Source organism: Nanorana parkeri, unplaced genomic scaffold (genome assembly GCF_000935625.1).
Source record: "Nanorana parkeri isolate BGI_ZX_2015 unplaced genomic scaffold, ASM93562v1 scaffold1277, whole genome shotgun sequence".
NCBI lineage: Eukaryota > Metazoa > Chordata > Amphibia > Anura > Dicroglossidae > Nanorana > Nanorana parkeri.
Genome location: NW_017307545.1, coordinates 57,008 through 84,756, shown reverse-complemented (window position 1 = coordinate 84,756; position 27,749 = coordinate 57,008). Strand labels below are relative to the sequence as shown.

At 41.2% G+C, this 27,749-nt stretch overlaps 1 protein-coding gene across 1 annotated transcript in view; it reads right to left on the bottom strand.

The window, feature by feature from the left end:
- STRN (striatin) overlaps nt 1-27,749 on the bottom strand; it is a 121,026-nt gene that overhangs the window by 40,907 nt on the left and 52,370 nt on the right. Inside the window, exons 3-6 of the mRNA XM_018569027.1 lie at nt 13,133-13,236; nt 6,936-7,009; nt 2,771-2,852; nt 2,190-2,357 (exon numbers count right to left, since the gene is read on the bottom strand). Of these exons, the coding sequence (XP_018424529.1) occupies nt 2,190-2,357; nt 2,771-2,852; nt 6,936-7,009; nt 13,133-13,236 (428 nt within the window). The remainder of the gene's footprint in view (nt 1-2,189; nt 2,358-2,770; nt 2,853-6,935; nt 7,010-13,132; nt 13,237-27,749) is intronic.

The following is a 27,749-nucleotide window of genomic DNA, read 5'->3' as shown; positions in this document are numbered from 1 at the left end:
CATTGCAAAAAATTGTGCATGCAGTATTCTGAAGTAAACTTTATGTTTGTAACGCTGCATTTGAGTATTTTATTTTAAATAAAAGATAGTATTTAATGTATTTATTTTTTTACCGATTAAATGAAAAAAGTAATTTGGCCAACTAATCGATTAGGAAAATAATCCTTAGTTGCAGCCCTAAAGCAGAGACTGAAAACAAAGTTACTATCGTATTCCAAAATGTGCGTGTTTTGTACTGTAGTGAAAGTAGCTAATCTTTCCAATAGCAGATGCAGGAGGTAAGGAACATGAAGCATTTTGCTTTGGGAAGCATTGATTCAAAAGTATATTTCTGAAGGAAAACATCTATCACATAGAAACTTTTTGTGTTTTTTTTCAGTGACTGTGAAAAGTAGATGCCAATCAAAATGATCCTTTAATTATAGTTTGTCAAGTCTTCTTCAGTCTCCTACCTAGCTAGGCTTGATTCCCACCTTCAGCTCAGCAATTGCAATCTCTTAAAGATAAAAAGGAATCCAAGAAGCCAGTAGTATTATTGACAATATTAGGATAAAACTGAAGAGAAATAAAAAGGTGCCTAGTTAGGAAAGCCTAATAGCAAATTGTAGACCAAGTACAGGAACAAAAGTGAAGAACTTAAAAGGAGAACTATGGGGTCAGTGCTTTTCCCCATAGATCTCCCAAGGGTCACGGGAGGACACAAAACTAGCGTCCTAGTATACTGAGACCGCCGCAACCGGGACAGATCCCGACATTACTACCGGATCCACCCAGCTGCGTGATCGACAGCTGGCTCTGCCTATCTAGAGGCAGAGCCAGCTGTACCCGCCCCCTCCATTCCGCCAGTCAGCGCTGGGAGGATCGGAGTGGGGAGGGGAATCCCTGCAGGGATCCGTGAGTGACAGTCACGGCTCTCTGCAGGGACAGGATCGAGAAGCAAGCGACGGTATGTGTTCGCTCACTTCTCGATCTATTGAGCCGATGTGTGACAGTTTCATTGTCACACGTCGGCTGGAACTATGAGCCTGAGTGATTTTCACTCGCCTCATAGTTCTCCTTTAAGAAAACATTCCACCTAACAAATTTCATTCCTCTTTGCTACTACTTATCCAATTATTTTTGTTACTCCTATAATCCATTTGCTATAAAATGTTTCAGAACTGTGCCAAAATGGTTGGTATTGTGAAACCATCTTGAAAAAACAAACAAATACAGTATCTGAACAGATTAGCCATAATTTGCTAAAATCGTCAATTCCAAATATCTGCACCAAACTCAAACTTATACTGAAACCTAAACATGGAAAAAGCAAATTATTATTACATAGTATTTATATAGCGCCAACAGTTTGCGCAGCGCTTTACAATATAAGGAAGACATTACAGTTACAGTACAAATCAAGACAAGATGGTGAGGGCCCTGCCCCTGAGGGCTTACAATCTGAAAGACAAGATGGTAATGAGAACAGAAACAGATCTTAACAAGTCTATCAAACAGGCCATAAAAGTCATGCTCTAAAATGTACAGGCTCCTTCATTAACCTATACAAATTAGTATTAATGTGATGCATGAAGGAGCAGAACACTATATAACTGGTAGCTAAACAATGCTCCTAAGCCATATGAAGTAGCTATTTTTGGTAAAAACTGTTTAAAACAAGCTACATTGTTTGTTTATAATAAAGCACTGACTTAAAATTTGACATTTTATAAAGTCAGTTTTGTAAAGCAGTGAATATGACATTTACCAAATATTCAGTGCAGGTAATTCTACCTGGTGCATGTATTTTACAGGGAATGTAGCCGCGACTGCCATATTCCCGGATTTTTAAGCTGGGTTTGTCCATTTCTTCCCTAGAAAACACTTACTGCCACCTTCACTATAAATCAGCTGGAAAAAAGTTCCGTACTCTAGTTTAGCTTGCACCCTTTTGAATATTGTAGAGTGCTGATAGACGTAACACAACTAAATAAACTTTTTTTTCTCATTCAAAAATACTGGAATAATTTCAATACAGTTATGAATCACAAGAAACAATTTTAACTGAATTTACATCAGTGCAAATAGTGGAGAGAAAAAAAAAAGGTGGCACAAAGGTGTCCACTTTTTTCACATCAGTTGTTCTCCTTAACCTGCCAAGGTAACTAGTGCTATAAAAATGAAGTATAAGGAAAAGGCGCATAACTTACCCTATGATGAGAGGATTGGGAAGCTCAGTCTCGGTGCCATTTACCATGGAGTCTTGATTTGTGTCTGTAAGCTTGTCTGAAGAATCAGCAGAAAGACCTAGCAAAGCACGAACCCGCTTTGACTTCACCTCCAATATGGTGTCTGTGTAGCCGACCTCTTGCAAATACCTATAGGGAAGCAAGTGTTATACAATTATCAATATTGATTTCCATTATGAAAGATCATAATCATGTGCTAAACCTTCCAGCAGGACTGGAAACACAAAGATGAGATATAGTGCAGCACTATACTGGGTACTTGTACTAAGAAAGCATCCACCACCAGCTACAAGGGTTGTCTGTACCAGCCTCTACAGTCACTGGACAAAGGAAAGTAGTAACTGGTACAATTCTCTATTCACTGTGTGCTGGGCAAAGGAAAGGAAAAGAAATACAAACAAACAATGACAGGAATATACTTGGGTATCTACAAACACTTGGTGGCAAAGTTTCTATAAAGATTAAAAAAAAATACTATAAACAAAACACAAATTAATAAACCGTTTAAGCTGTCAGATCAGTAATGTAGGGAAACTACTTACTGTCTTAGTAACTGTCGACTCTGTTTCCATATAAACTGGCTGTTCTGTGGTGGTTGCTGGACATCCGCCTCATTTGTTTCATCTAACACAAAAAGAATATATGAAAATATAAATGTCTGATTGCAACTTCTCAACTAAATTATTTTTCTACTTTCCATTATTTTTTCACAATAATATGCAAGTGAGCCCCATGGTCCAAGTCAGCTCCAGCTACTAGAAATAGATATTACAAAAAGAAAAAACCTTATTTCTGAAAAATAAGCTGGATGTAGATCAGCTTGCTTTCCACTTGCTCTTGTTTGAGATGTTTCTGAGCTCATTGACAGTTCATTAATAATTGCATTTGACAACCTCCTAGGCTGCATCAACCTACTTTTACATTCCCATGAGGAGAGAAGCAATATTTCAATTTTGTGGACCACAAGAGCATCTAAGAGTAAAAAAAGAGCGGTTCTATGACATGGATACACTAACACGGCTAACACTGTTTTCTTATGCCTGAAGTTCAGCTTTAAAGGCATATTCACACAATGTCTGGGACCAGAAATCTTTTTGGTCTGCACCCAAAATGCATCCCAATGTATTTCTGTGGTGTTTCTGGGCTCCGTTCACACCAGTGTAATCCGTTCCGCTGCAGGGACAAAAATTCAGCATGAACCAAAATGACTGTAAACGCATAACAAATGCATGCAAACGCACTGGGCAGCACCTGAAAGCCAATCTTAGGTTAAACACACTGGAGCGCACCAGAACGCGTCAAAAACATATAAAAAAAATGCACTGCACCACATTTGCAGAAACGCATCCATATCTGGTCCACACATGGGTGTGAAGAAGCCCTAAAGGCTTTAGCAAAGCTGCTCCAAGCTTGGTGTACAAATTGCTTTTATACAAGTCAAAGCCGGGGTGAACAAGGTCTAACTTTTTTACCCAGAACTAAAGCCCACATCTCATGACCTCCAGTCCAGCTGCTGACATTCTCTCTACAAGCACTGTCCAACTCCACTGCTGTCCGGGAAACAAAATAGCAGTTGGTATGCTCCTTCTACAAGATTACTGGACAGGAAGACAGCCCTGCCATTTAATTATGAGCACCGCCATTACTTTCCTGCTTTAGGAACTATAGGCTCCTAAGCTATCATCCATATAATGTTTGGAACTCTATTTTCTAAAGAAGGTTTCAGGATATAACTTTAAACAAATGCAAATAGCATCTTTCTTTACTCAAACCAGCCTGCATTCATATTTTTAGAGAACCATATCATCTATTATAAAGTGATGACATGATGTGGTCAAGTTGCTGATGAAGCTCATTAAACTAATACTGCTGCACCAAGGAAACCTTTTCTTACCATCTGAAGGGTTTATACAAACAGGAGCTTAGCGTAAGCTCAGGCAGAGACAACAAATGCGTATTTAATTCAGTAAAAAAACATTACGCTAAGATACACAATAGGCAATGCAAGCCAAGCTTTTATTTTGCACAGATGCCTCTGTGCAGGTTTTATCACCGCTATAAATTTGCAATGCATATTCAGACATTAAACAACTCATGCCTAGATCATGGTGCTGCTTTGTATTCCCACGCAAGTTGTAACAAGAAGATTTACAATTTTCTGCTCTATCCACGTTCATTTATTTTATTTATAGAGATTTGACACAATATTATATACACTAGCATAGGGGTCAGCAACCATGTGATGCTTTCCCTGTTGGCGTGGGAAGGTATAGGCTGTAATCGACAGCTCCTTACAACGTCAATTACAAAGCCTGGCCCACCAACCTCCCTGATGTCAGTGAAGCAGCCGGCTACTGGGTACGTTGTTGTACTGCAAAAGCCTGCCAAGCAAACCTGCACAAACCTCTATTTTATACAAACAAGTAATGACAAAATAAAAAGATTTAAATTTTAAATTAGATATCTATCTATCTATCTAGATATCTATCTATATATATTGTACAGCTTTCTTAATTTGGTCATTTTTTCACTCTCCAGTTACAAGGCCCTCTTGCACTCCTTTTTAAGCTGCATTTCGGCCCTACAATAAAGCAAGGCAGGCATAGGTATTCCGACTCCGATTGTTGTGATAGCGATATATCCCTTGCTGAGACCTCTATGCCTGGCCTGTATAAGCAGATAAAATCACTGCGGACAATCCCTATCAGATAGCTGAACTCACCAAATACCGTTTCCATCCCTAAAAGGTGCTTTATTCTGAACATCAGGTTACAGCAGATGACAGGATACAACAGATGAATGAATTGTGGTATTTATGTGGTCAAAAGATGATAACGTTGTAGCGTACTATGTGGAATACAGGTGTCCCTTGTTACATGTGGCCTGTAGCTGCATCCATGACACAGGAAGTACTGACCAGGAAGAAGGGTGGGGCATTACACACAGGAAATGTGTCGTAGATATTAGAGAAAGGGAACATAAAAAACAAGTGCATTTCCATAAAGGGTCACTAGATGGCAGCATGTGAATATATAAAACGCCCATAGGAAAATGGCACAAAGAAAACAAACTATATAATTCTTATCTACTAACGATGTTAATATGAACTGAGGCTATGCATAACATATTCTATGCCCCATTGGGACGGCACAATAGGCTTTTTAGCGCTAGTAATTTTTGTGATAGCCAGGTCCAGGACTTGAAATTTATAAAATTAGCTATCATTCTAAGAAAAAAAAAAACCAAAACATCTCATCAGAACGAAGGCTTTGTGTTCCAAACAACCAACTTCTGGGATATGTTAAATGCCATGCCTATTGTGGAAGAGCTGAGGTCTGAAATGTATGCTTGCATTGAAGCTGATCCGAGATCTGAAGGTGCAGAAATCTGGGCTGATCTCAAGTAGAAGTGATTGCATTACGCTGATCTAAAATATCAGAAATTAGGGCTAATCTGAAAGTGCAGAAATTAGGGCTGATCTGAAAGGTTTATGTGGTGCTGTATGGCTGTGTACAATATCTACTTGGATTAACTTGCCATGAGCGGTACAACTATGGGTACACAAATTGAAACCAAAGCATGCTACTGTTCCCTGGCAAGCGGGTTGTCTGCTTGTAAAGATGGAATTTGATGTGGAAAAGGTTTGACCCCTGTAAAATTTAAAATCAGGTTTTTTTTTTAATCCTTCATAAATCCATTTACAGAACACACAGCAGCATTAAAATGTATGCATAGACAAATTCGTTTTTCCTTGTGGATAGAGTAGGGAAGGATTTGAACCCATGTTGTAATTGTTTTGCTGTCTGTGCCCCATTGGTGAGATTTTCTTTTACTTTTTGCCCTGGACATGCAACGGTAAGAGGAAATCTCCCCAGTGTTGGGAAATGGTTGTGGATCATAGTTACTTAATAAAGGAAAAAAGGGGAATCAGGCAAGATTCCATAGACACACATCCATGATCAGGAAGGATAGTTGTCAAACAAGCTGGGAGATGCATCAACTTTGCCACGGAGAAAGGAAATGCAAAAAAACAAACAAAAAGGAGGTGGTCTATTTTATCACGTAGATTCAAGTAAATCGGTCCTGAAAGATATGGGAGTGCTATTGCAGATCTCTTTCTGAAAAACCTAGTTGTGTGGCTCTCTGGATTCAATACTTTTGAAGTCTCTGATCCAGAACAAGCATATAGGTTAGAAAATAGGTTAGCAGATGTTATATGCATACTTTTCTATAGTCTTTGGCTCGAGATATTGACATGAAAGTCAGGAAACAAGCATTTTCAAAAGGGAGAGATCAGAAATGGAGAAATGGAAGTTTTCCTGTTTTCATCATGTACGGTTTAAAAAAACTGACCATGACAGCTTCTAAGGTGTGCATGGGTTTCAATGGAAAGCTGTCAAATCCTTTCCTAAATGTCAGCAGCCTAATCTGTACTAGGCAATTACCCTAATAGGTCAGTGATCTGCTTGATTCTTTTTTCTTCACGATATTTTAACTACTACTAAGGCAAATTAACCAATACATCTCAGTGTAATCCCTTAAGCATTTCTAGACTACTGTGTTAGCTGGTGAAACAAAAACCTGCAAAATGAAAACCTTTATACGTAGTTATTAATTTTGTGTGTTCTACAAAACATCATAAACCTGCTACCTGAATGACCTGCCTGCTTTTTCCTCAATTAACATTATAGATAAAGAATAACTTACCAGAATCATAATTAGGAGGCTTCAAATCTCCTTGATTTAACTCTGTTCCATACTTCAGTTTGTGATATTTTGACCTTTAGTTGAAAAGTGAATAGAGAAGAGATTAGCTTTTGAAACTCTTCCAAAAATAAACTATGAAAGATAAGTGGTCTTCATAACTCTGTTTGATTTGCTACATAAAAGGAAAGTGTTAAATTTTTCCCCAAACACACACTGATTCTATGATTTTAACTATTGCCATTGTACAGTCTCCTAATACAGCTTACATTTAATTAGTAGACCAGCAGACACAGATTCCTGAAGTTTTCATTTAGTAATTTACCAGCTACAGACAACAAACATTTTCATCTGCTTACGCAACGCTAGCCCTATACATTTATCACCTAGAGAAAAATTAGCTTACCTAAAACTTGCCATATACATTATTATTACAGGTCTTTATATAGCGCTGACAAATTTACATAGTTGCACATTCATTTCAGTCCCTGCCCTCAAGGAGCTTAAAATCTAAGGTCCCCATCTCACATGCTTATATACATACATACATGCATACTAGGGCCAATATATAGAGGAGCCAACTAACCTTTCCAGCATGTCTTTGGAGTGTGAGAGTACCCGTAGGCACAGAGTACCCGTAACCCACGCAAGCACAGGGAGAACAAGCAAACTCCTTGTAGTGTCCTGACCAGGATTCGAACCGGGGACCCTTAGTGCTGCAAGGCAGAAGGGCTAACCACTACTTTGTTCTCGTCTACACGTTGTTCTCTTGTCAAATGAGACATGTTGTAGTCTCTTATGTAGCAACCCTGCCTTATGCAGATGTGTCTCTAATTTACAATGTTTGACTGCAGGGCTGTAGTCCCGGAGTTATTTAAATATACAAAGCCAAACTCCTTTTTGGCTTTCCTACTCTTTTGGGCTACACGAGTACATTAAATGTCGCTGCAGCCAGGAAGGATCCAAAAATTGCCGGGATCCACCCAGCTACCTGATTGACAGCTGGCTCTGCCTCTCTAGAACCAGCACATAATCTCGCAGATTTTATCTGAAGAGAAAAAAGTGCCTGGATGAGGAGCAAAGGGATCTAATCCTACAGGCAACACTAGGAAATTTTCTGCTTAATGCTAAGCAATCTTCGATAAAAAAAGGTCGCCAAGGGACCAGCAGAACTGTTCCTTTCTCTTGAGGGAACCCAGGGGTGTAACCAGATGACACGCCTTGCGAGTTTAACTGATTAAACTTCAAGACATGTAAGGAATGTATGAATACAATGGAAAACAGCGGGGGATTCCTCCATCCATGCTGCCTAGTGTTGAGCACACTGTAATATATAGCACAGTGTATGGCCAGCTAAAAAGTCAAATCTTTAAATCGGGAAAGCAAAAACAGAAACCAATGTTTGAGGACCATGTAGGTTGAAGAATCTGTCAAGAAAAAGACAAAGTTGAGTAGAGATAGACACTTTGATGGGTGTAATCATCCAAGACCTCACGGCTCCTTTGTAAGAAAGAGAAAAGTAAGATAGTAGTTTGCAACACCGTTCTCTACCCTCATAGAAAACAGGGGTTCTAGGGTGTGGAGAATTCCAAAACAATTCAGGATAATACACATTAGGGTATAGGAACCCAAAAAGAGTAAGTAAATGCAGGAGTCTAGAGTGGAAGCTTCAGAAGGGGGGAACAACACTATTGGAGTGGAAACAATAGTTTGCATATAGGAGTCATCAGAAACCTGAAAGAATACAGACTCTACAGGAACAGGCTGTGAAGATTCTGATTTTGAATTAGGGACGATAGAGGCTGAAGGCACTCAGAGAAAAGAACACCATAGGGTTAGAACTAGGTTCTGCCATAGATGACGCTGAGATGCATACTGAATGTCTGCAAGCAGATTGGTCAATAAATCACTCACTGACTGACTAAGTCAGAAGTGGATATAACAGGCCTGAAAGACAGAGTGCAGGTCTCAGAAAGCAGAAACATAGAAGTCGATGACGATCCTATAGCAATAGGAGTCTTAGTATCCAAAATACAAGCATTGGTTCCTCCTGGTGATAGTGGTAAACCTTTCTATAAAACAGAGGGGAGTACGAAATGAAGACACCTGATGCAGTGGGACAGACTTCTGAACATCTCAACAGACACACTACAATGAATAATGGTAAACAACTAAACCTAAAATGAGGCCCATTATACTTACAAACCACTGGAGGAGGGCAGAGAAGCAAGACCGAAGACTACATGATCCACAATGTGCTGCAAGTAGGAGAAGTAATGGGAAGAGATTTTCTTCAGAGCCAAAAGGCAGGGAGGATCATAGAGTGTGCACATGCAACACTCTTTCTGGCAAATGAAGTTCCTCACTGAGTTTCCTCAGGTATAACGGTTACCTCATTAAAAAAGGCAGGAACTTTCAAGAAAAATAATCAACTAATAAAATTGTTAGGTATTTTCCAATGCTGCCACCCAAATGGCAAAATTGATTAAATGAGTTGTGCGAGACTTAGTCAGGTTGTACCACAGCTCCAACACTGAATATTACTCTGCAGTTTACTAATATAGTACACAAGGGACTGAGAAGTGACAAAGAGTCCACTGTAGAAGGGTTATGTATAGAGCAGCATTAACCTCAAACAAACAGAGATTTCAATACAGAGTGAGACCGCAGAGGCTCTGGCACAGCACTGAGCCAGGAAAGAGGTCTGTGGAGAACTGACAGTACCCAAGATTCTGGAAAGAGCAATAATGCAGTCCAGTAAACATATTGGAATAGCCTTACGCCATTCAGAGGATTACTGAGGTTTCAGAAATTGGGACACACCAAACACTGTTCCACTGATCTAGAACTGAGTGCTCTGCTGCTAAATTGGTTGCACATAGTTTGGAAAGGGCAAAAATGCAGATTTCTGTGCCTGAAGCACTAGAAGCAATGTCACCAGCACACCAAACGTCCTTTCAGGATAGCCATGTGTTCATTTAGGCTGTGAGGAGTAGGGCTCTGGATTTGGCAAAGGCATTCTGGTATGTAGCCTTCAGGCACTGAGGATGTATGGAAGTCTTGTTGCACTCCTTACCAGATACCCCTATAACAAGGGGCGGATGCTTGCAGTGACTGCGGATGGTGCCGCTAATTGCATGAATCACTTGAAGAAATCACTCCTCCCCAAATCACGCTCGCCACTGCCAGACCCGCCCGCATCCACGCTCCACCTTCTCCCTGCCTCACGCTCACCGCCCGCCCAAATCCACGATCGGCACAGGGATGCGGGGAGAAGTAAGGAGGAGCAGGTGTGGGCGGATGACAGCCGCCGATAGACAGGCCCGATCTCAGGAACAAGTTGCTGGAAGACTGCTCAGGTAAGCCTGCACTTTCCCCACACATGGAGTTTTATAATATATTGCTGGGATTTGTATTCCTCTATAGCTGATGGTACATTGTGCTGTATATTATACCATCAGCTGTAGAGGAATACAAATCCCAGCAATACATTGTACACTGTATGGTTGGGATTTGTTGTATTCCTATATAGCTGGTGGTTATCTGCATTGCGCTGTATAGAGGACTACAAATCCCAGCAATAATACATTACAGCACAATGCAGAATACCACCAGCTATAGAGGAGTACAACAAATCCCAGCAATAATACATTATACAGCACAATGCAGAATACCACCAGCTATAGAGTAGTACAACAAAACCCAGCACTAATACATTATACAGTAGTGCAATGCCGAATACCACTAGCTATAGAGGAATACAACACTCAGCAATAGTACATTATAGAGCGCAATGCAGAATACCACCAGCTATCATGTACTATTGTTGGGGTTTGTAGTCTTCTATAGCTGGTGGTATACTGCATTGCACTGTGTAATGTACTATTGCTGGGTTTTGTAGTCCTCTATAGCCGGTGCCATTCTGCATTCATTGCTGTATAATATTACACTTTTCATTTCACTATAATGCACACCACACTTTTTTACTTCCACCGCTCCACGCTTGCTCCTGTGATGGACTGCAATCTCAATACAAACTAGTAGTCCCATCACTGGAGCCATTTTTTTAAATGTATTTTATTTTTTAATCCGATTAATCGAACGTAATAAATCGGCTAACTAATCGATTTTTAAAATAATAGTTAGCTGCAGCTCTAGAGAAAAACTCCCAGGACACTAGCAAAATACTGAGGCATGATGGTTAAAAGGTAGTGTTATATAGGGTGATGGCTCAATGATTGTGTGTGTGTCAGCATCTCATTGGAGGCAGTACAACCCACTTATCTAAGATAATCTACTATTCTTGTGTCACTCAATGGGTGATAAGGAAAAAGCTTTTTGGTCAAAGTGCAGCAGGAAGTATTCACATACTATAACATGAATATGCTATGAAAACATTTCCAGAAGCAATACAAGCATAAATTATTGTTTTTAGTAATCTAAAAATAATCAGGACGTGGACTTTTTCAAGACCTTGGTGACTGCAGAAATATGTATACCTTGACATTTGTTAACTAAACTCATGGCTTCCATGAAGAGCAAAACAAAAACACCTTTTTTACTTTGAGAACTATGGGGTTAAGGCTTTTCCCCATAGTTCTCCTTAGGGTAACGGGAGGACACAAACCAGCGTCCTTCCGTCACCCTAGGCTCAGTATACCGCGAGCTGTAGCTCATTATATACTGAGACGCAGCAGCTGAAGCTGATCCCGACAATTATGTCTGGATCCGCCCAACTGCGTGACTGACAGCTGGCTCTGCCTATCTAGAGGCAGAGCCAGCTGTACCCGCCCCCTCCCCCGTCCGTTCCGCCAGTCAGCGCTGGCGGATCGGAGCGTGGAGGGAGGGAGGATCGAGAGGTGAGCGAACGCCAGTATGTGTTCGCTCACCTCCCGATCTACTAAGCCGACCTGTGACAGTCTCATTGTCACAGGTTGGCTAGAACTATGAGGTGAGTGAAAAGCACTCACCTCATAGTTCTCCTTTAAGTGTCCCCCACTCCAGCTGCTTATATATACACACACACACACACACACACACATTCTTGGCTCTCTTTCACTGCCCCATTTTTTTTAAAAATCAGATACAAAACATACAAAAATACGTTTTTTTTGTTTACAGCTTCAACACAAACCGAAAAGCATACATAAACAAAAGAGATAAAGTCCCTGCCCAACCCAACCAAGCTCCGAACAGCACAACTGCTGCCCCATTCATTTACAGGAGTGAAGTGAAGAAGTCATTCTTTCCAGGGATGACAACTCACGTCTCAACCCTATATAAAAAGAGTTCTGCTGCCTCTGGGAGGGAAAGCATAAAATCAAATGTGCTCCATACCAAGAAGTACTGGGCAATACTGGGCACGCCTCACTCCAGGCAGCTGAACAGAAAGGCAGGAAGGAGGGAAGGGGAGAGGGAGTGTTTAGGATAAGGGTAGTGGGGTGCCAGGCATTTAATGACCCTTTTGGTTTGGCCTGCATATGGGTAAAACACAGGTACATTTAAAAGAAGAACTCCAGAAATTCTAAAAATTAAGCCAGAAATGTAGAAAATATACCCACCTGACCCTCAGTTCTGCAGCAGTCAGCTCTCACCTCTAGTCCTACACTCTAGCTGTGGAATGTCCCTCGGCATTAGACGTGATGTCACTTGTCCATAGACAGCTGGAGCACGGGTGAGAAGAGGCTGCAAGGGCCAGCCTAGCACCAAGCAGCACTGAGAATCAGGTGAATAAATGTTTTTTACTTTAGCCCCTAGACCAGGGGTAGGCAACCTTGGCTTTCCAGCTGTGCCGACTGTGGCTTGCAATGCCTTATGGGCTTTGTAGTTTTAGCACAGCTGGAGAGCCAAGATTGCCTACCCCTGCCCTTGACCAAAAACGAGCAGTTAACCCTTGCAGTGCGGGGGTAGCCCCACTGCAAGGATTAATCTGTAGATTTCCCGGAGTTCTTCTTTATACTAATGACATGGAAAGCATTAGATTACTTTTTGTCCAAATGCTGCTGACGTTATGAAAGGAAAACGTTTGTGATGCAAGAGAACTTTTATATTAGGAAATGGGCCATCAGAGATAAAGTCTAGACTAGAAGGGTGATGTTAATAGAACATTCACAGCTGTAATCCATCTAAATCCTCCACTGAACAAGAGATACAAATATAAGACAATGATTGGGAAAGAATCACGTGGGCAGAACACATACCTTTCCTGCTTTAAAGCATATTCCAACATTTTTATTCTTCTAACTAGGTCTTTTTTCAAGTTCTCTTGCCCTTTCCTTTCACCTTGAAGAAAGGCGATCTGTGCCTGCAAAATAAGAAAAAAAGCATATAAAATAACCAGACAAAATAACATTAAAATACTGCATAACATAATCATATCAATTAATATGCTGCTCATGTTACATATACTATTGCCAATGTCTACTCTTGTTCAGTTATATACTGCAATTAAAAATAGGATATGATAAAGGTTCCATCTACACTAGGGGTCTAATAACAGCAGAGAGCGGAAGCACTTTCTACTGAAAATGCAAGGGGAGGAATTTATCAAAGCAATTGCCATAGTTTTAGCCTATTAGATCATTTTTTTTTAAATGTGCAAATCTGTCCTTGCCGTCCGACCATTGTAAAATTACGGGCAGACAGCGGATGGACATACATTTATGTGATTTACTTCCTCGTTGCGGGCGCGCAAGGAAGACCCCACCGGGCATCTAAACAGCAGTTACCGGCTGTTATATACAAGTGTTCGGACAGCTCTACAGCCGGCCGATCGCTTGTATTACTGTGTGCCCTGGCCTGGACAGGAAGGGGGATTAACACCCCGGTCAGCAAGTAGTTAACATGCGCACCTGTTTTGACCTGAGCTTGCAGCTCTCTGAAACTGGAGCATCACCTAACAAAACAATCTTAAACTTAAGAAGTCCCCATGACCACTTCAAGAAGCAACAGTTAAGCTTTTTGCCTGAAATTACAAGTCTTCTTTCCTGGAGTCTACACTAGCAACATAAATCTGGCGCAAAGTGCATCAAATATATTCCGTGCAAGTTCAAACACTCGCAATTGCTATGATAAATTCCCCCCAATGTTGCTGCACACCACGTCCCGCATTCATTCATAAAACAAAGCCTGTGGTGTGGAGCTTGCGGTGTCTAATGGAGAGAGAAAAAACACAGTGATTGGAAGAGAAACCACTTACAGGTAAAGTGAGCAGACTTTACTCACAGCCTTTTGCAATACGTCATTGAGTTTACAACATCTGCCAGTGGTGACAAAATGCATTGGGGGGGGAACTTGTCAGAATTATAAAAAGGTGGGGAAAAGGTCATTTTCGGCCTGACAAATTCTGCTGCGGGAGGGCCGCTGCAGTGCCATTCTTTTCAATGGCACCCCAGACACACGCCTCCCACCCACAGTGTGACTGCCTGCACTGGAACGCATGGCACCGCAATTGCAAATATTGTACATGAAGTTTTATTGTGAAGTAAACTTTATGTTTGTAACACTGCATTGGTGTATTGTATTTTATGCACGATTTGGCACTTTATATTTTTCGATTTGACCCACAGATTGCTTACGGTGCAGGTACCTTCAGGGCCTATTCCCGATGCTGGGGAGGAGGTTCTGTGCCCTAATAAAGGGTTCTCTGCCTCCTCCCGAACCAGGGGGTCTCTCTTCGGGGGAGCCCCCTACCTAGTACTGGGTGGGACCTGTTTCGGCAGGTCCCCGAAGGATCGGGGTCCGCCAGCCTCCGGGTTGGTGGACCAAAGTATCTCAGCCCCTGTCAGGAGCCAAGCACCCTTGTGCACGTTTTTGTGTGCTGTGATTTCACGGTTCACTTTTTTTGTTCACAGGGGGAAGTTTGTTTTATGATGCACGTCTACGGGCTCTTAAAAAAAAAAAAAATCTAAAATAATGAAAATAATCATTAGTTGCAGCCCTCCTTTTCAGACTTGCATCATCTGCTACCAGAGTGTGAGTGGCCTTGAATATCTGCTTGCCATTACTTTCAGAGCTAGTTATTACTTCAGTTATTACTAAAACCAGTAATAATGGAATGCACAGGCAAATATTTCATATGATAAAGAGTAGATACATTTATATAGTCTTACAAATACAACCAGCCCTTTGAGGGCAACCATAATGCTGATGCTGCCCGCAATTAAATTGAGTTTGATGCCCCTGCTGTAGGACATTTGCAAAATATCCATTTTAAACAACCATTATTATAAATTAAACTTCCAGATGGTTTACAATAGAAGAAAATATTATTTTACAAAAAGGATCATTTTTGGTGTAAGTAGATAAGCTAAGCAACTCTTCAAGTAAATGTGTCCAAGGGAAAAAAAACAGAAAAATACACGTTTACAAGCCACTAGCGTGCAGCCATCACTTTTGTTTACAGAACAAAAACCAATAACACAATGGCTAATAATATCCTTCATTGCGTCTCTTGTATCAGTGCTTCCACCACTACTATTCAGTCACAATGTAGGCCACATTCACTCAGGTCTGATATCAGGGGTGTGTGTATAAAGTAAAGGTTTTGCCAAGCATGTAAGTGTTTGAATAAATATTATACCAACACAACTTTCAATTTGGGCACAGCCACGCAGAATGATCTGCACTGACCAAACACAGAGCCATATAACCCGTTCAACACCGAAGCTTTCTGCTAAAGTGTTGGGGCATTTAAAGTGACACTAAACTCAGGAGTTAAACGTTAAAAATGTATCCAAGTACCTTAACTTATAACAAAAATGTATCTTATTTGTGCATCACTCAGCTGTAGATCCTCAAATCATCTCTGAATCTGGTGGGGGGCTACTTTTATTCCCCGTGGTCCCTGTGTGTGCCACCGCACCAAGCTCATTCCCGTGATGGACTACAAACTCAATATACATTAGTAAACTAAACGTGAGACTGTAATCCATCATGGGAGGGAGCTTGGAGCGGTGGTTACAGTGATACAAATTTTTGTTAATAGTTAAAAAGGTACTTGAATGCATTTTTCAGGTTTAACTCCCCTGGCCCAATGTAAGAATACATATGTCATACTTGAGCAGCCCACGGAGATCCTGTAAATCAGTGTCATAGCCAAAGCCACCGGCTACTACAGTGCTTTACAGGATCTCCGTGGGCTGCTCAAGTATGACATATGCATACTTGGCCCAATGTAAGAATGTATAAGAAGTTCAGCATTCAATAAATGGTGCCAAAACTTTTGGAATTACAACAGTAATGAAAAGAAATTTAAAGAATAAACTACTTCTAAACTGACTTAGTACAGTATAAAAAAATAAAATAATAAAAAACAAACATTTGTAGACTGGAAGAATCTTATACCTCTGCCATGTTTACTGGTATCTATCTAGTTCTTCCTGTTTCAGTAAATCCCAATGGTTGTTTATTTTTATTTTATTTCAGAGGGATAAAAAGGGAAATCTTGCTAACCTAGCCACATCTAGTGAAAAGGCGGGGGGGGGGGGGGGGGGGGGGAGGACGCCAGAGGTGTCTATTATTGAATGTGTGGAACTTCATTTAACTGTATTTGGCAAAAACAAGCATGATATAATATGAAGTAAAAGAACTGGTTGCAGGAAGCCGTGTGTGTTTACACAGGCCCATTCATGCTGCATTCCTGGAATATTTTGCCTATGGAGTAGACAACTAACAAGACAGTGCAACTGATTTGAGGAAGTCTTTAAAAGAATTGCTTTAGTTAAAAAGTTAAACTAAAGTTGGCCATACATTGGCCAAATTTTGGGCGAGTTCAACTGCAACCTTGCTAGCACCACTTTGTTTCAATTCTTCCAATCGAGTATCTGGGCTGAAACTTCTCAGCTGAATAGCTGCTGTCACTGTTCAGGTATTCGGAGGGCAAAAACATGCCGTTAACTGCCCAAAGAAGCTCATGTACCTTTTCAGGCATTTGGCGTTTCCCTGCTTAGGTGTGAACATGGGCCATCAAAAAAAATGGGATTTCTTGTGTTGGGTATTTAAAAGCGCTTTTCCAACTGCTCAAAAATGCCTAGGTGTGAACCAGGCCTAGGATGGCACAACCGATGCTGATACCCGAGGAGTAGAACTGGCCTGATGTGTGAACACAGAAACCAGTTACAAGTCTGTCAGAAGTGTTTCCAAGGACATCAAACAACTTCATTGCAAATGGATCAGGAAAATTCGTTCAATTTTACAGTAAGAAATAAAAAAAAATAAAAAAAAGATTGAAAGATGAAAACATTTTCTTGTTTTTTTCTGAGGAACACAATTACTTTCCAAAATTGACCATTAAAATGAAACATTTCAAAAGACAAATCTCTGATTGCTTTATCAAATGTTCTGACAAAATGTTCACATTTCTTTTTTTCTTGTGTATTTTTTATATGCTCTGGGTGGTTACTTGTCTAGTCTTGTATATTTTATCATGCCTAGGAAAACATAAAAAACAATCATTTTTATGGGGGCTATAGGTAGCTCAACTATGGTCATTTGTAAAGACAGTTGGCAGGGATATCTAAAACCCCATTCTCCAGCCATTGCTTAGTATTTTTGCAGACTCTGAGTGTCTCCTGTAGCATGTCTGAAGAAATAAAATATAAACAGAATAATGTGAGTTTCTTTGGTAAAGGCAGAGGCTACAACTGGAGCCCCCTATATTTAATAGGTTGACCACCACTAGTAGAAAGGCATCACCTTAAGCTGCAACAAGCAGAAAGAAATACAATCTGGCTGAATTTCATGTGGATGGTAAACCATGAGTCATAGGCTCCACCTAATACTTTTTTAGGGCATGTAAAAGATTCATGTTGGCATGAAAACACGTTCACACAAATTAATTTCTGTTTTTCCTCACCTGTACAGAGAGGGTGTGCCCACACTATTACTGAAGTGTCAGTAGAAACGACCATCGCTTTGGTTACAGGTTTTCAAGCTCGCGACTGTGATGGACTACAGTCTCACATTTACGTAATTATGTTTGGGCAAGGGCAACTACACAAAGAATATCTGCTAAAACTTTAGGTACTTACAAACCAGCTACTAAGAGCAGAAAAGGCCATGAGTGACGTTTCATTGCCTTCTATGAGGGCTTGTTCACACCATGTCCGGATCATGTCCAGACCAGAACAGTTTGTTCCCAGACCAAAAAAGCATCCCAATGTATCCCTATGGTATTTCTCTGGGCTCTGTTCATACCAGCGCAGTCCATTTCCCCAGCCCAGCGTAGTGTGATGTGGTTGAAGTGCATCATGCCACGCTGTGCTGAAATGCAGTACTTTTTTTCCTACACACACCATAGCCAATTTCAATCAAGGCAAATTGTCTTGTCTGTGTGTTGAGACTGCGCGGGAAAAGGTGGCCAGTGAAACCCCAACGCATCTGGTCGGAATGGGCCCTAAAATAATGAGTAAATCACGGCGGCACAGTGGTGTACAGGTTAGCACTTCTGTCATGCAGCACTAAGGGTCCCCAGTTCAAATTCAGTCAGGGCATTATCTGCAAGGAGTTTGACTGCTCTCTCTTGTGCACTGCGGTTTTCTCCCGCACTCCAGAGACATGCTGAAAGGTTCATTGGCTCCTCTCTAAATTGGCCCTGTATGGGTGTGAGATAGGGACCTTAGAGTGTGAGCTCCTTGATGTCAGGGACTGACGTGAATGTGCAACTATGTAAATTATCGGCACTACATGAATACCTGTAATAATAATCATAAAAAATCAAATCAAGGGTACGCAAGATTGGCCACATACAAGTCTATGCTTCATTGCATGTCTGACCATCCTAGAGTGTTCTAATTGGAAGAAACTAAAACATATTCACATTTTATATTTGAGAATAGGGAAGCCTGGGGAGTTTGCATGCCTACTCTATATGAAACTCTTGTTACAAGCGAATGTCTACAAGTCTTAACACATAAAATACTTTCACTACCAGATAACAGTTTTTCTGAAGCATGTGGGAAAGGGAAATTCTGCAAGTTACAGAAGAGCAACTTTTCAAGAACATTAAAACACACATATCAAAGCAATAAGTTAATAAATATGCAGTACATTTCTGCAAAGCATGCATATCTCGCCGTGCTAATCACCTTATAGAGCCTGCAGATACAGAAAATAGTATCTGCCAGAAATGCACTTGGCTTTAAATTTAAACTTACAACTGTCACAAAAACCATTCATTCAAATTAGGGCTACAACTAACGATTATTTTCTTAAACGATTAGTTGGCCGGTTATTTTTTAAAATAAACCGGATTTTAAAAAACCCCACAAATGGAGCGTTACAAAGTTTACTTCAGAATACAGAGGTATGCACAATCTTTTGCAAATGCACTGGAACGCACAGCATTGTGGTAGCACACGTTCCGGTGCAGGCGGGAAGTGCTTTTGGGTACCAAACGCAGGTCCTGCACCAGAATTTGCCAGGCCAAGACCGAAAATTACTTTTTCCCCCACTTTTTGGTTTTTCTTTAAAAAAAAAAAAAAACTATTGGGGGGAGGGCAGATTTATTTATTTTTAAACCTTTATTGTTTAAATTTTTTTCTAAAACCAACCCCTGATATTTGCCTTTTGCAATAAAAGAGATTGAGGACACAGTTTCTCAATCTCTTTCTGCAGCCCCAGCACTCAACGAACAGGAGGCTCTCAGCACAGAGGCTTCCTGTTCATTCATAAATCGAGGAGATCGTATCTGTTTTCTATGTCCACAATCATGAATGAAAAGGAAGTGGAGTACTTCCTGTTCATTCATAATTGGGGACAGTGTCTGAATATTATTTGTCCTCAATAATTTACAAACATCGTAGTAATCAGTACTAACCAGTGCGATGTTTGAATATTACTAGGTAAGATCAGCAAATAAATTTCACATATTTGTCGATTGTCCTGCAGCTCTCCTCCCTGCACCGCCCACTTGGCCTACTGACAGTTTCCTCTCCCACTGGGAGCAGCAGGTGGCTCAGTTCTGTGCTCCCTCCAATACCCGCTGCCTCTGCCGATGCATGCGGGGGGAGAACAGGAATAAGAGGGGACACAGACCGCACATACAACGGGCTCCCAGCGGGGAGGTGACTTTACAACACACACAAGGACCATGGGGAACAAAAGTAGCCACCCTCCAGATGGAAGGACAGTGTCAGCCAGATATTAGAGATGATTTAAGGCTCTAGTGCTGACTGGTACACAAATAAGATACATTTTTGTTAATAGTTATGGTACTTGAATGCATTTTTAAGATTTAACTTCTGAGTTTAGTGTCACTTTAAGTGCTTGTTTTTTCCTAGGTTAAAAAAAAAAAAAAGTATACTCAACCAATCTTCTGAGCCAGCTGGCTCTTGGACCAATCCCTGAAGCCTCTCTTCCCCCTCCCCTGTAGAGGTCTAAGGTCCCTGGGTAGTCATGTTGTATACAGTGTATAGGATGTGATGACACAGACATACCATCGCTCCATCTGAGAAGGAGATGGGCAGGAGGGAGGGCTCACAGCCGGCCACCTCTGGAGGATCGAGTACAACTTGGTTATTTTTGAATGTAGGCAAAATGAGCACTAAACCCTTGCAGTGTGAGTGTAGAAAATCTTTACCCAGAGTTGTTCTTTAAGGCTGACGACAAACAGCATTTTTGTGGACTGAGTGTTGTCAGCCCTGCCTATCATCTTTTGCTAAACTACTAAACCACTCACACTCTCAGGGCTCCGCAGCATACAGGCAAATCATTCTGTGCTCCAACATAAGAACTAGCAGGGCTCTTTGAGTATTATGTAGTTTTAAGTAGTATGCAGAGGAAACAGGGAAGTTCTGAATTACTGATCAACAGGTTTTATTTCATTTATCAAACATAACAAAATGCTTCGATGATTATAGTACACAACAGTTTACAGACACTTAAATTCAGCTTTGGAGCTTCTGAATGCAAAATACAACTTTTTTCCCTTGTAAATTGAAGTACAAGAGTCCAGCTTGAAAAGAACTAAATCTGTACAAATGTATATCGTAACAGACTGGTATGTATCAAGTGTTTTATTTAAATATGCAGAGGAGAAAGAATGCGCTATGTTTACAAACACTGTTAAGAGTGTTTGAGTTAAACTTTGGAGGCCAGATCATTTTCAAACACACGTGAAGAGATAGTGAGAGATAAATGAGAATTCAAAAAGGGATTGTTTTTTCGTTACCAACATGTAGGGCTGCAGCTAACGATTATTTTCATAATCGATTAGTTGGCCAATTATTAAGTTCGATTAATCGGATAAAAAAAAAAAAGGCTCCAGTGATTGACGACTAGTTTGTGTTAAGATTGTAGTCCATGCAGCGTGTGACGTGTGGCTCAGGCCGCATGTGGAGCCCGGAACAGCCCCGAACAGGCAAATCAATCGATAGCCGACGAATCGACGATCGAAAACGTTGCCAACGTTTTCAATCGTCGATTTTAATCGACTAAATCGATTAACTGTTGCAGCTCTACCAACATGCATATCTGAATGAAAGGGCAGTTTTTTCCAAATAGGACAATTGTTTTTCAAAAACTGTAGGTAATAATGTAATGGTATTGAGATAGCGCTGCAACAAATAATCGACTAAGTCGATTATATTCAATGAATAAAAAAGTTGTCAACGTTTTCAATCATTTCGCCCGCATCCACGCTCCACATGCCGCACCTTCTCACCGCCCATCCACCCACCCACATCCACGATCGGCACAGGGACACGGGGAGAAGAAGAAATGAAGCGGAAGTGTGGGGGGACAACAACCACTGACAGACAGACCCGATCTAAGAAAAAGTTGCTGGAAGACTGCTCAGGTAAGCCTGCACTTCCCCACACATGGTGCTCTATAATGTATTGCTGGGATGGTGGGATTTTTATTCCTCTATAGCTGATGGTACATTGTGCTGTACTGTATATTATACAGAGCAATGCACCATTAGCAATAGAGGAATACAAATCCCATCAATACATTATACACGGTATGTATATTGTATTACTGGGATTTGTGGTATTCCTATATAGCTGGTGGTATTCTGCATTGTGCTGTATAGAGGACTACAAATCCCAGCAATAGTACATTATACAGCGCTCCAAGCTTGCTCCTGTGATTGACTGCAATCTCAATACAAACTAGTAGTCCATCACGGGAGCCATTTTTTAAAATCCCGATTAATCCAACTTAATAATCTGCTAACTAATCGATTTTGAAAATAATCGTTAGCTGCAGCTCTAATTGAGTATACGAGCTATCGCCACACGTACTTATTTGTCCAGGAGCAGTGATAGTAGCAGGGTATAGGGGCAAACTAAAGCAATGGCAGGGGGAACTTTAGGAAGTGCAGCCACAATTTTTTTTGATTTAACAAACAAAAGCTGAGCTATACAAGCACGTTTGGCAACAGGGGGGAGATTAGTATGCGATACAGTGTGTTCCAGCACAGTGGTGTGAACAAGGCCTTAAAATAGTGGCCGTTCATGCTTGTACATATGCTGCAGCCTCAAACCTTTAGGGTAAAGCAAATTTTAAACACCATGATTGTTTTTCAGGGTGTGTCTCTATTGAAGGATTTCAATCACCTGTTCTGGTGACAACTGTAAAATGTCCTACTGTTTTTTCACTGACAGTGGCCACTTGGGCCCTTTTCACGCAGACGTCATCCGTCAATCAGCAGGGAATCCTGAAACCTATCCCCTGCTGGACTGGAGCAGAACAGAACAGATGTCACTTTTTTTTTTTACATCTGTGTCCACTCAGATTTTTCCTCCATCTTGTGATGTAATAAAATGAGATTAACGGACCTATATGATAGGGCTGCAACCAACTAATCCATAATAATTGACAACTATTCTCACTATCGATTAGTTGGCTGGATCTTCTAGCTCTTTCCTCCATGCTGGGAGGGGGGCACAACAAGCAGTAGGTGGGTGCAATAGCTAGCCTGGCTATTGCAATTTGAAATGGCCACTAGCAGACTGGCTAATGCACCCGCCCACTACCTGCTGTATTCACATTCAGCTGCCGTCTGCAGAATCTTGCCACTGGCAGCTGTCATTCAAAGGTCATGTGCTTACAATACAATACAAAAAAGCGGGGAAAAAAGGTCATTTTTGGTTTTGGCTTGACAAATTCTGCTGCGGGAGGTGCGTTGCAGTGCCATTCATTTCAATGGCACCCTAAACGCTCCTCCCACCCACGGTATGATTGCACACACTGGAGCGCTTGGTTCCACAATGCTGTGCGTTCCAGTGCAGTGTGTTGCAAAAAATTGTGCATGCAGTTATTCTGAAGTTCCTCCACCGATAACTAGCGCTGAACAAGCAATCCCTGCTGTTGTCTTGGCCCATTGGCTGCCCAATTTGTTCAATCCAAGAATTTCTGACTGACTCCTTCGATCAGCTTGTTGAGAGATGTCAGCCAACAGCGGCACCCACTGTGCAAATTTCTGCCAGTTCTTTAGGAAGGAATTTGCATAATGTATGGCCAGATTAAGACAAACTGAGGGTGAATTGCCCTAGTCAGAACACAAACAGGAATAAAAACCTGACAATGGCTGTAACTTTACATGCAACTGGCTTTTAGTTTTCAGGAAACAATACTTCATACATAAAAAATATCCTTCAATTTCCATTTCTGTCTAGGTGTTTTAAACCTGAGCACAAGGAGACAGAAACCAATCCAGTTCTGCTGGAAAAACAATGGATCAGGTGCAGGAACACAGTTTGCAGAGTGTAGGCCACACCTGATACTACAGTGCTGTTTACTACACAATCTCCCCTCAGAGGCCACCACCCATACCTTTACATACCGCCAGTATTTTAACTGTTGAAGATTGAAAAAACAAGCTGTGAACACAAATGTCCGACACAGATCAGTTCCTGCTGCAGCCTCTCACCTTGTGCCAAAGTTACAGGGGGTCGTACACATAAGTGGTGACTGGAGGTTTTCAGCAAATGAACAAAACCACTTACAGCTAAAGGATATGGAAACCAATTGCTTCCTACGCACCCCGTTTACACCACAACGCAGGTGTAATTTGTGCTTTAGAAAAGTTGAATCGCAGTCATCACACTGCAGCACATCACGCTGCTGTGCGGAGACCTGAACGGGGTGTACACTTTATACAATCTAAAAACAGTTAAAAGAAGAAAAAAGAGAAAAGTAAACATTGAGAGACAGTTCATCACACCGCCCACTCGTTAGACCTGTCACACCACACTAGCCTGCACACTAGGACTGGGTGTTTTAGGCTGGGTTCACACCTAGGCGTATTGAATATGCGCGCTTGTCGCGCGTTGTTACCGCGATTCGCGGTTAAACAAACGCCCGTTTCCGAGGGCTACTTGGCTGTATCCCAATGGAAACTCCTGGCCAAAACGCCCCAAAGAAGTACATGTACTTCTTTGGGCGTAGGGCGGTTTCCCGCGCGTTCGTACTCGCGGAAAAACGCCCAGATGGGAACCATGCACATTGAAAATAATGGCATTTCCCTATTTGAGCGTTTTTCCGCGAGTACGAACACGCGGAAAAACGCCCAGGTGGGAAACGGGCCTAAGTGTGTGGGCTAATGTGAACAAGCCCACGATGTTGTCGTTTGCTCACTGGGGAAAAGGAGATTGGGGCAACGCTACCTCTCGTTTGCAGCAGACTAACGGCATTATCCCATCCAATGCACATTCACACTTGAACACAAACTGTGTGCGAGAGCGATCGACCACAGGTAAACACAGCATATCCGATTACGTGAGTGGTCATGGGTGTTGTCAGCTGTCACTGCTGTGTCTAGCGATTCCCGCCCAAAGAGGTCCACGCGAGTCTCGCAGAGCAATTCATAAGACTGACCCAATCACAAGTGTGAATGGAACCTTAATGATTAACAGTGAGGTGAGGCCAGACAAACCTGAAAACTAGGTGCCTTCCAGGGAATCACCTTACTATTCTTATCTCAGGCTAGGTCCAAGACCAGTGACATCCCCAGTGACCCTGGCCTCTAAGCAGTGAGTACATTCTGGCGCTGGGACTTTGCAAGTGAATGAAAGCCTAAACGCTCAGGTTTTTTTGCATACATCTACTGCTAGCAAGCCATTGGTTAGAGACAACCAAATTAGGGTTCTTGTGGTTTTAGTGAGCATATCCTGTGAGATGATGCTCCACAGTACACCTGGGTTCTACAGATCAAAACTATTATCGTTCAATACAGTCTAGGGCTGCAACTAACAATTATTTTCATAATCGATTAGTTGGCTGATTTCTTCGATTAATCGAATAAAATAAATAAAAACAGCATTTTAAATAAAATACACAAATGCAGCATTACAGACAAAGTTTACTTCAGAATTAAATGGTAAGCACATTTTTTTTAAACTACACTGCAATGGAACACAGAGCATTGCAGTATCTTGCTTTCCAGTGGAGGCAATCACACTGCGGACAGGAGGTGCATTTGGGATGCCTTTGAAATGCAGCAAAATTTGTCAGACCGAAACCAAAAATGACTTTTCCCACATAGATACTTTTATTTATTTTAAATTGTATGCTTTATATTACACAATATATTTTTTTTTAATCCATAAAACTAATGTGAATTGTAAAACCCTATAACCAACCTTTTTTTTTTTTTACACACACACAGATACACTATGTGATTCGTCACTCTAGAGAACACGTCTCCACTTCTCTAGAGTCCAGTGGCGGCGTGCTTTACTATGAAGCTCTCTACGCACTGTTGTGCCAATATGAAGGCCACACGAAGTTTTGAGGTCTGTAGCTATTGACTCTGCAGACAGCTGGCAACTTCTGTGCACTGTGCGCTTCAGCATGCCATAACCTCGCTCTGTCATTTTACACTTTGTTGCCGAGTTGTTGTTTTCCCCAGTTGCTTCCACTTTGTTATAATACCACTTAACAGTTGACTGTGTAATATTTAGTAGCAAGGAAATTTCACGGATAGACTTATTGCACAGGTGGCAACCTATCACGGCACAACGCTTGAATTGAGCTCCTGAGAGCGACCCATTCTTTCACAAATGTTTGTAGAAGCAGTCTGCATGCCTAGGTGCTTGATTTTATACACGTGGCCATGGAGGCGATTGGGGTGTCCCAATACTTTTGACAATATAGTGTGTGTGAGAGATATATATTTATATATTTTTTTTTTACACACACACACACACACTATTCCAGAAATTAGGATAAACCAAAAGCTAGCAAGATGCAGCTTCAACTGTATCCATTAGAATGATAAAAAAGGCATCCGCCATCTGCAGAGTAGAGAGAAATTGTTGTCAAACAGATGTATACCCCTCCAAGATGACTCCTGTGCTGGGACACCCGGATCTCCACATTTCAATTAATGACAGGGAGACCTCCCCCCCCCTACCTACCGCTCACATTTTCTACATTCTTCTCTCATTCTTTCTTTCTTCTAAACCGCCTTGTATCATTTTTGCTGATCAGCAGGCAGTTGTTATGGGACGGAAGCTCATGACTAATTACGGGATATATCGGAGTAGCACATATAATTGATACTGCCAGGCCATAGTGTGTTTGAATATGCAAGGTGGTTACCACATGTTCTTCCAAGAATGTTTGGGTCATTTTTGACCGAACTTTGGTACTATCTGTACGACTGTTATCTGTCTTGCTTTTTTGTTTTGTACAAATATTGAAATACCTAAAAAGTATAAAAAAAAAAAAAAAAAAAGGCATCCGATGGAAGTTTTTGACATGAACAAGTTTTTGGCACAATAAACTTCTGTGCAAAGCTTTTTCTAAATAGCTGCTGCATTGTTTTCAGATACTAGAGATTTACTGTAATATTTGCTTTCACTGTGAAAAGGGTTAAGTTTACAAGGCACTTTGGGGTTAAAGGGTTGTCAGTTTATGTTCAGGTGTCAGAAAACCCCAAAATGTTTGAGTTCTAAATTTGCTCTTACTGTGTGAGGTCAAGGTTTCTCTTGTTTCTGCCATTTCCACTCTACTTCCTTGTTCAGGATGGCAATGATATTTCAGCCTATTCTCCATCTTGACACTATCACGCATCCTCCAGCTTCCCCCCTGGGAGGAAGCCTTGCTCAGCCCTCAGCCAAAGCATTACATGAAAGAACACATCTCTGTCATCCCTTTAGACATGCCTGTTCCTCCCTGCTGGCCACTAGGAGTTGCAAACAGTAGCTATGCAATGTTCCAGAAGTCCGAGAGTATAATTAAGCAACTGATAAGCAGACTGCATAGCTGAAGTCTGCCGCATTGAGTGGCCAGCAGTGAGAAGCATGCGCATCTAAAAAGGGACGCTGGGAATGTGATCTTTCAGATGAGGCTTGGGCATCACATGCTGAAACGAATTCCCACCCAACTATTGAACAGGGAGGTGGAGAGGTACATGGGTTACATCAGGTGACCACAAGGTAAAAAAGAGGCAAAAACAAGGTCATTTTAGATTAAAGAAATTGTATGTTTTTTGGTCAGTTATTAGAATCTTATTTACTGAACATTTGTCATTAGTAGTTCTAATGGGTTTACATATACTTTAAGTTAATAGCTAAAGCAGACCTATACTTAACACTCGGGCTGTCTAGCAGGAATTAGCAAAGTTCAATGTAACAAAACTATCTTTAAAGTACAACTAAAGTCTCTGTGTCTCAGTTTTATATTTCATATTCAGCAGCTCAGCATTGTGCAATGTAAATGAATATGATGATCCAAACCTTGCTCAACTACATAATCCTTTCAGAAAATGCTTTATGGTGTTCTGATCAGGACTTCTGCCATCCGATTCCTAAATGTGGAGGGTGGGGGTTACTTAGCGCTTATCTGTGCTTTTCAGAAGCACCAATC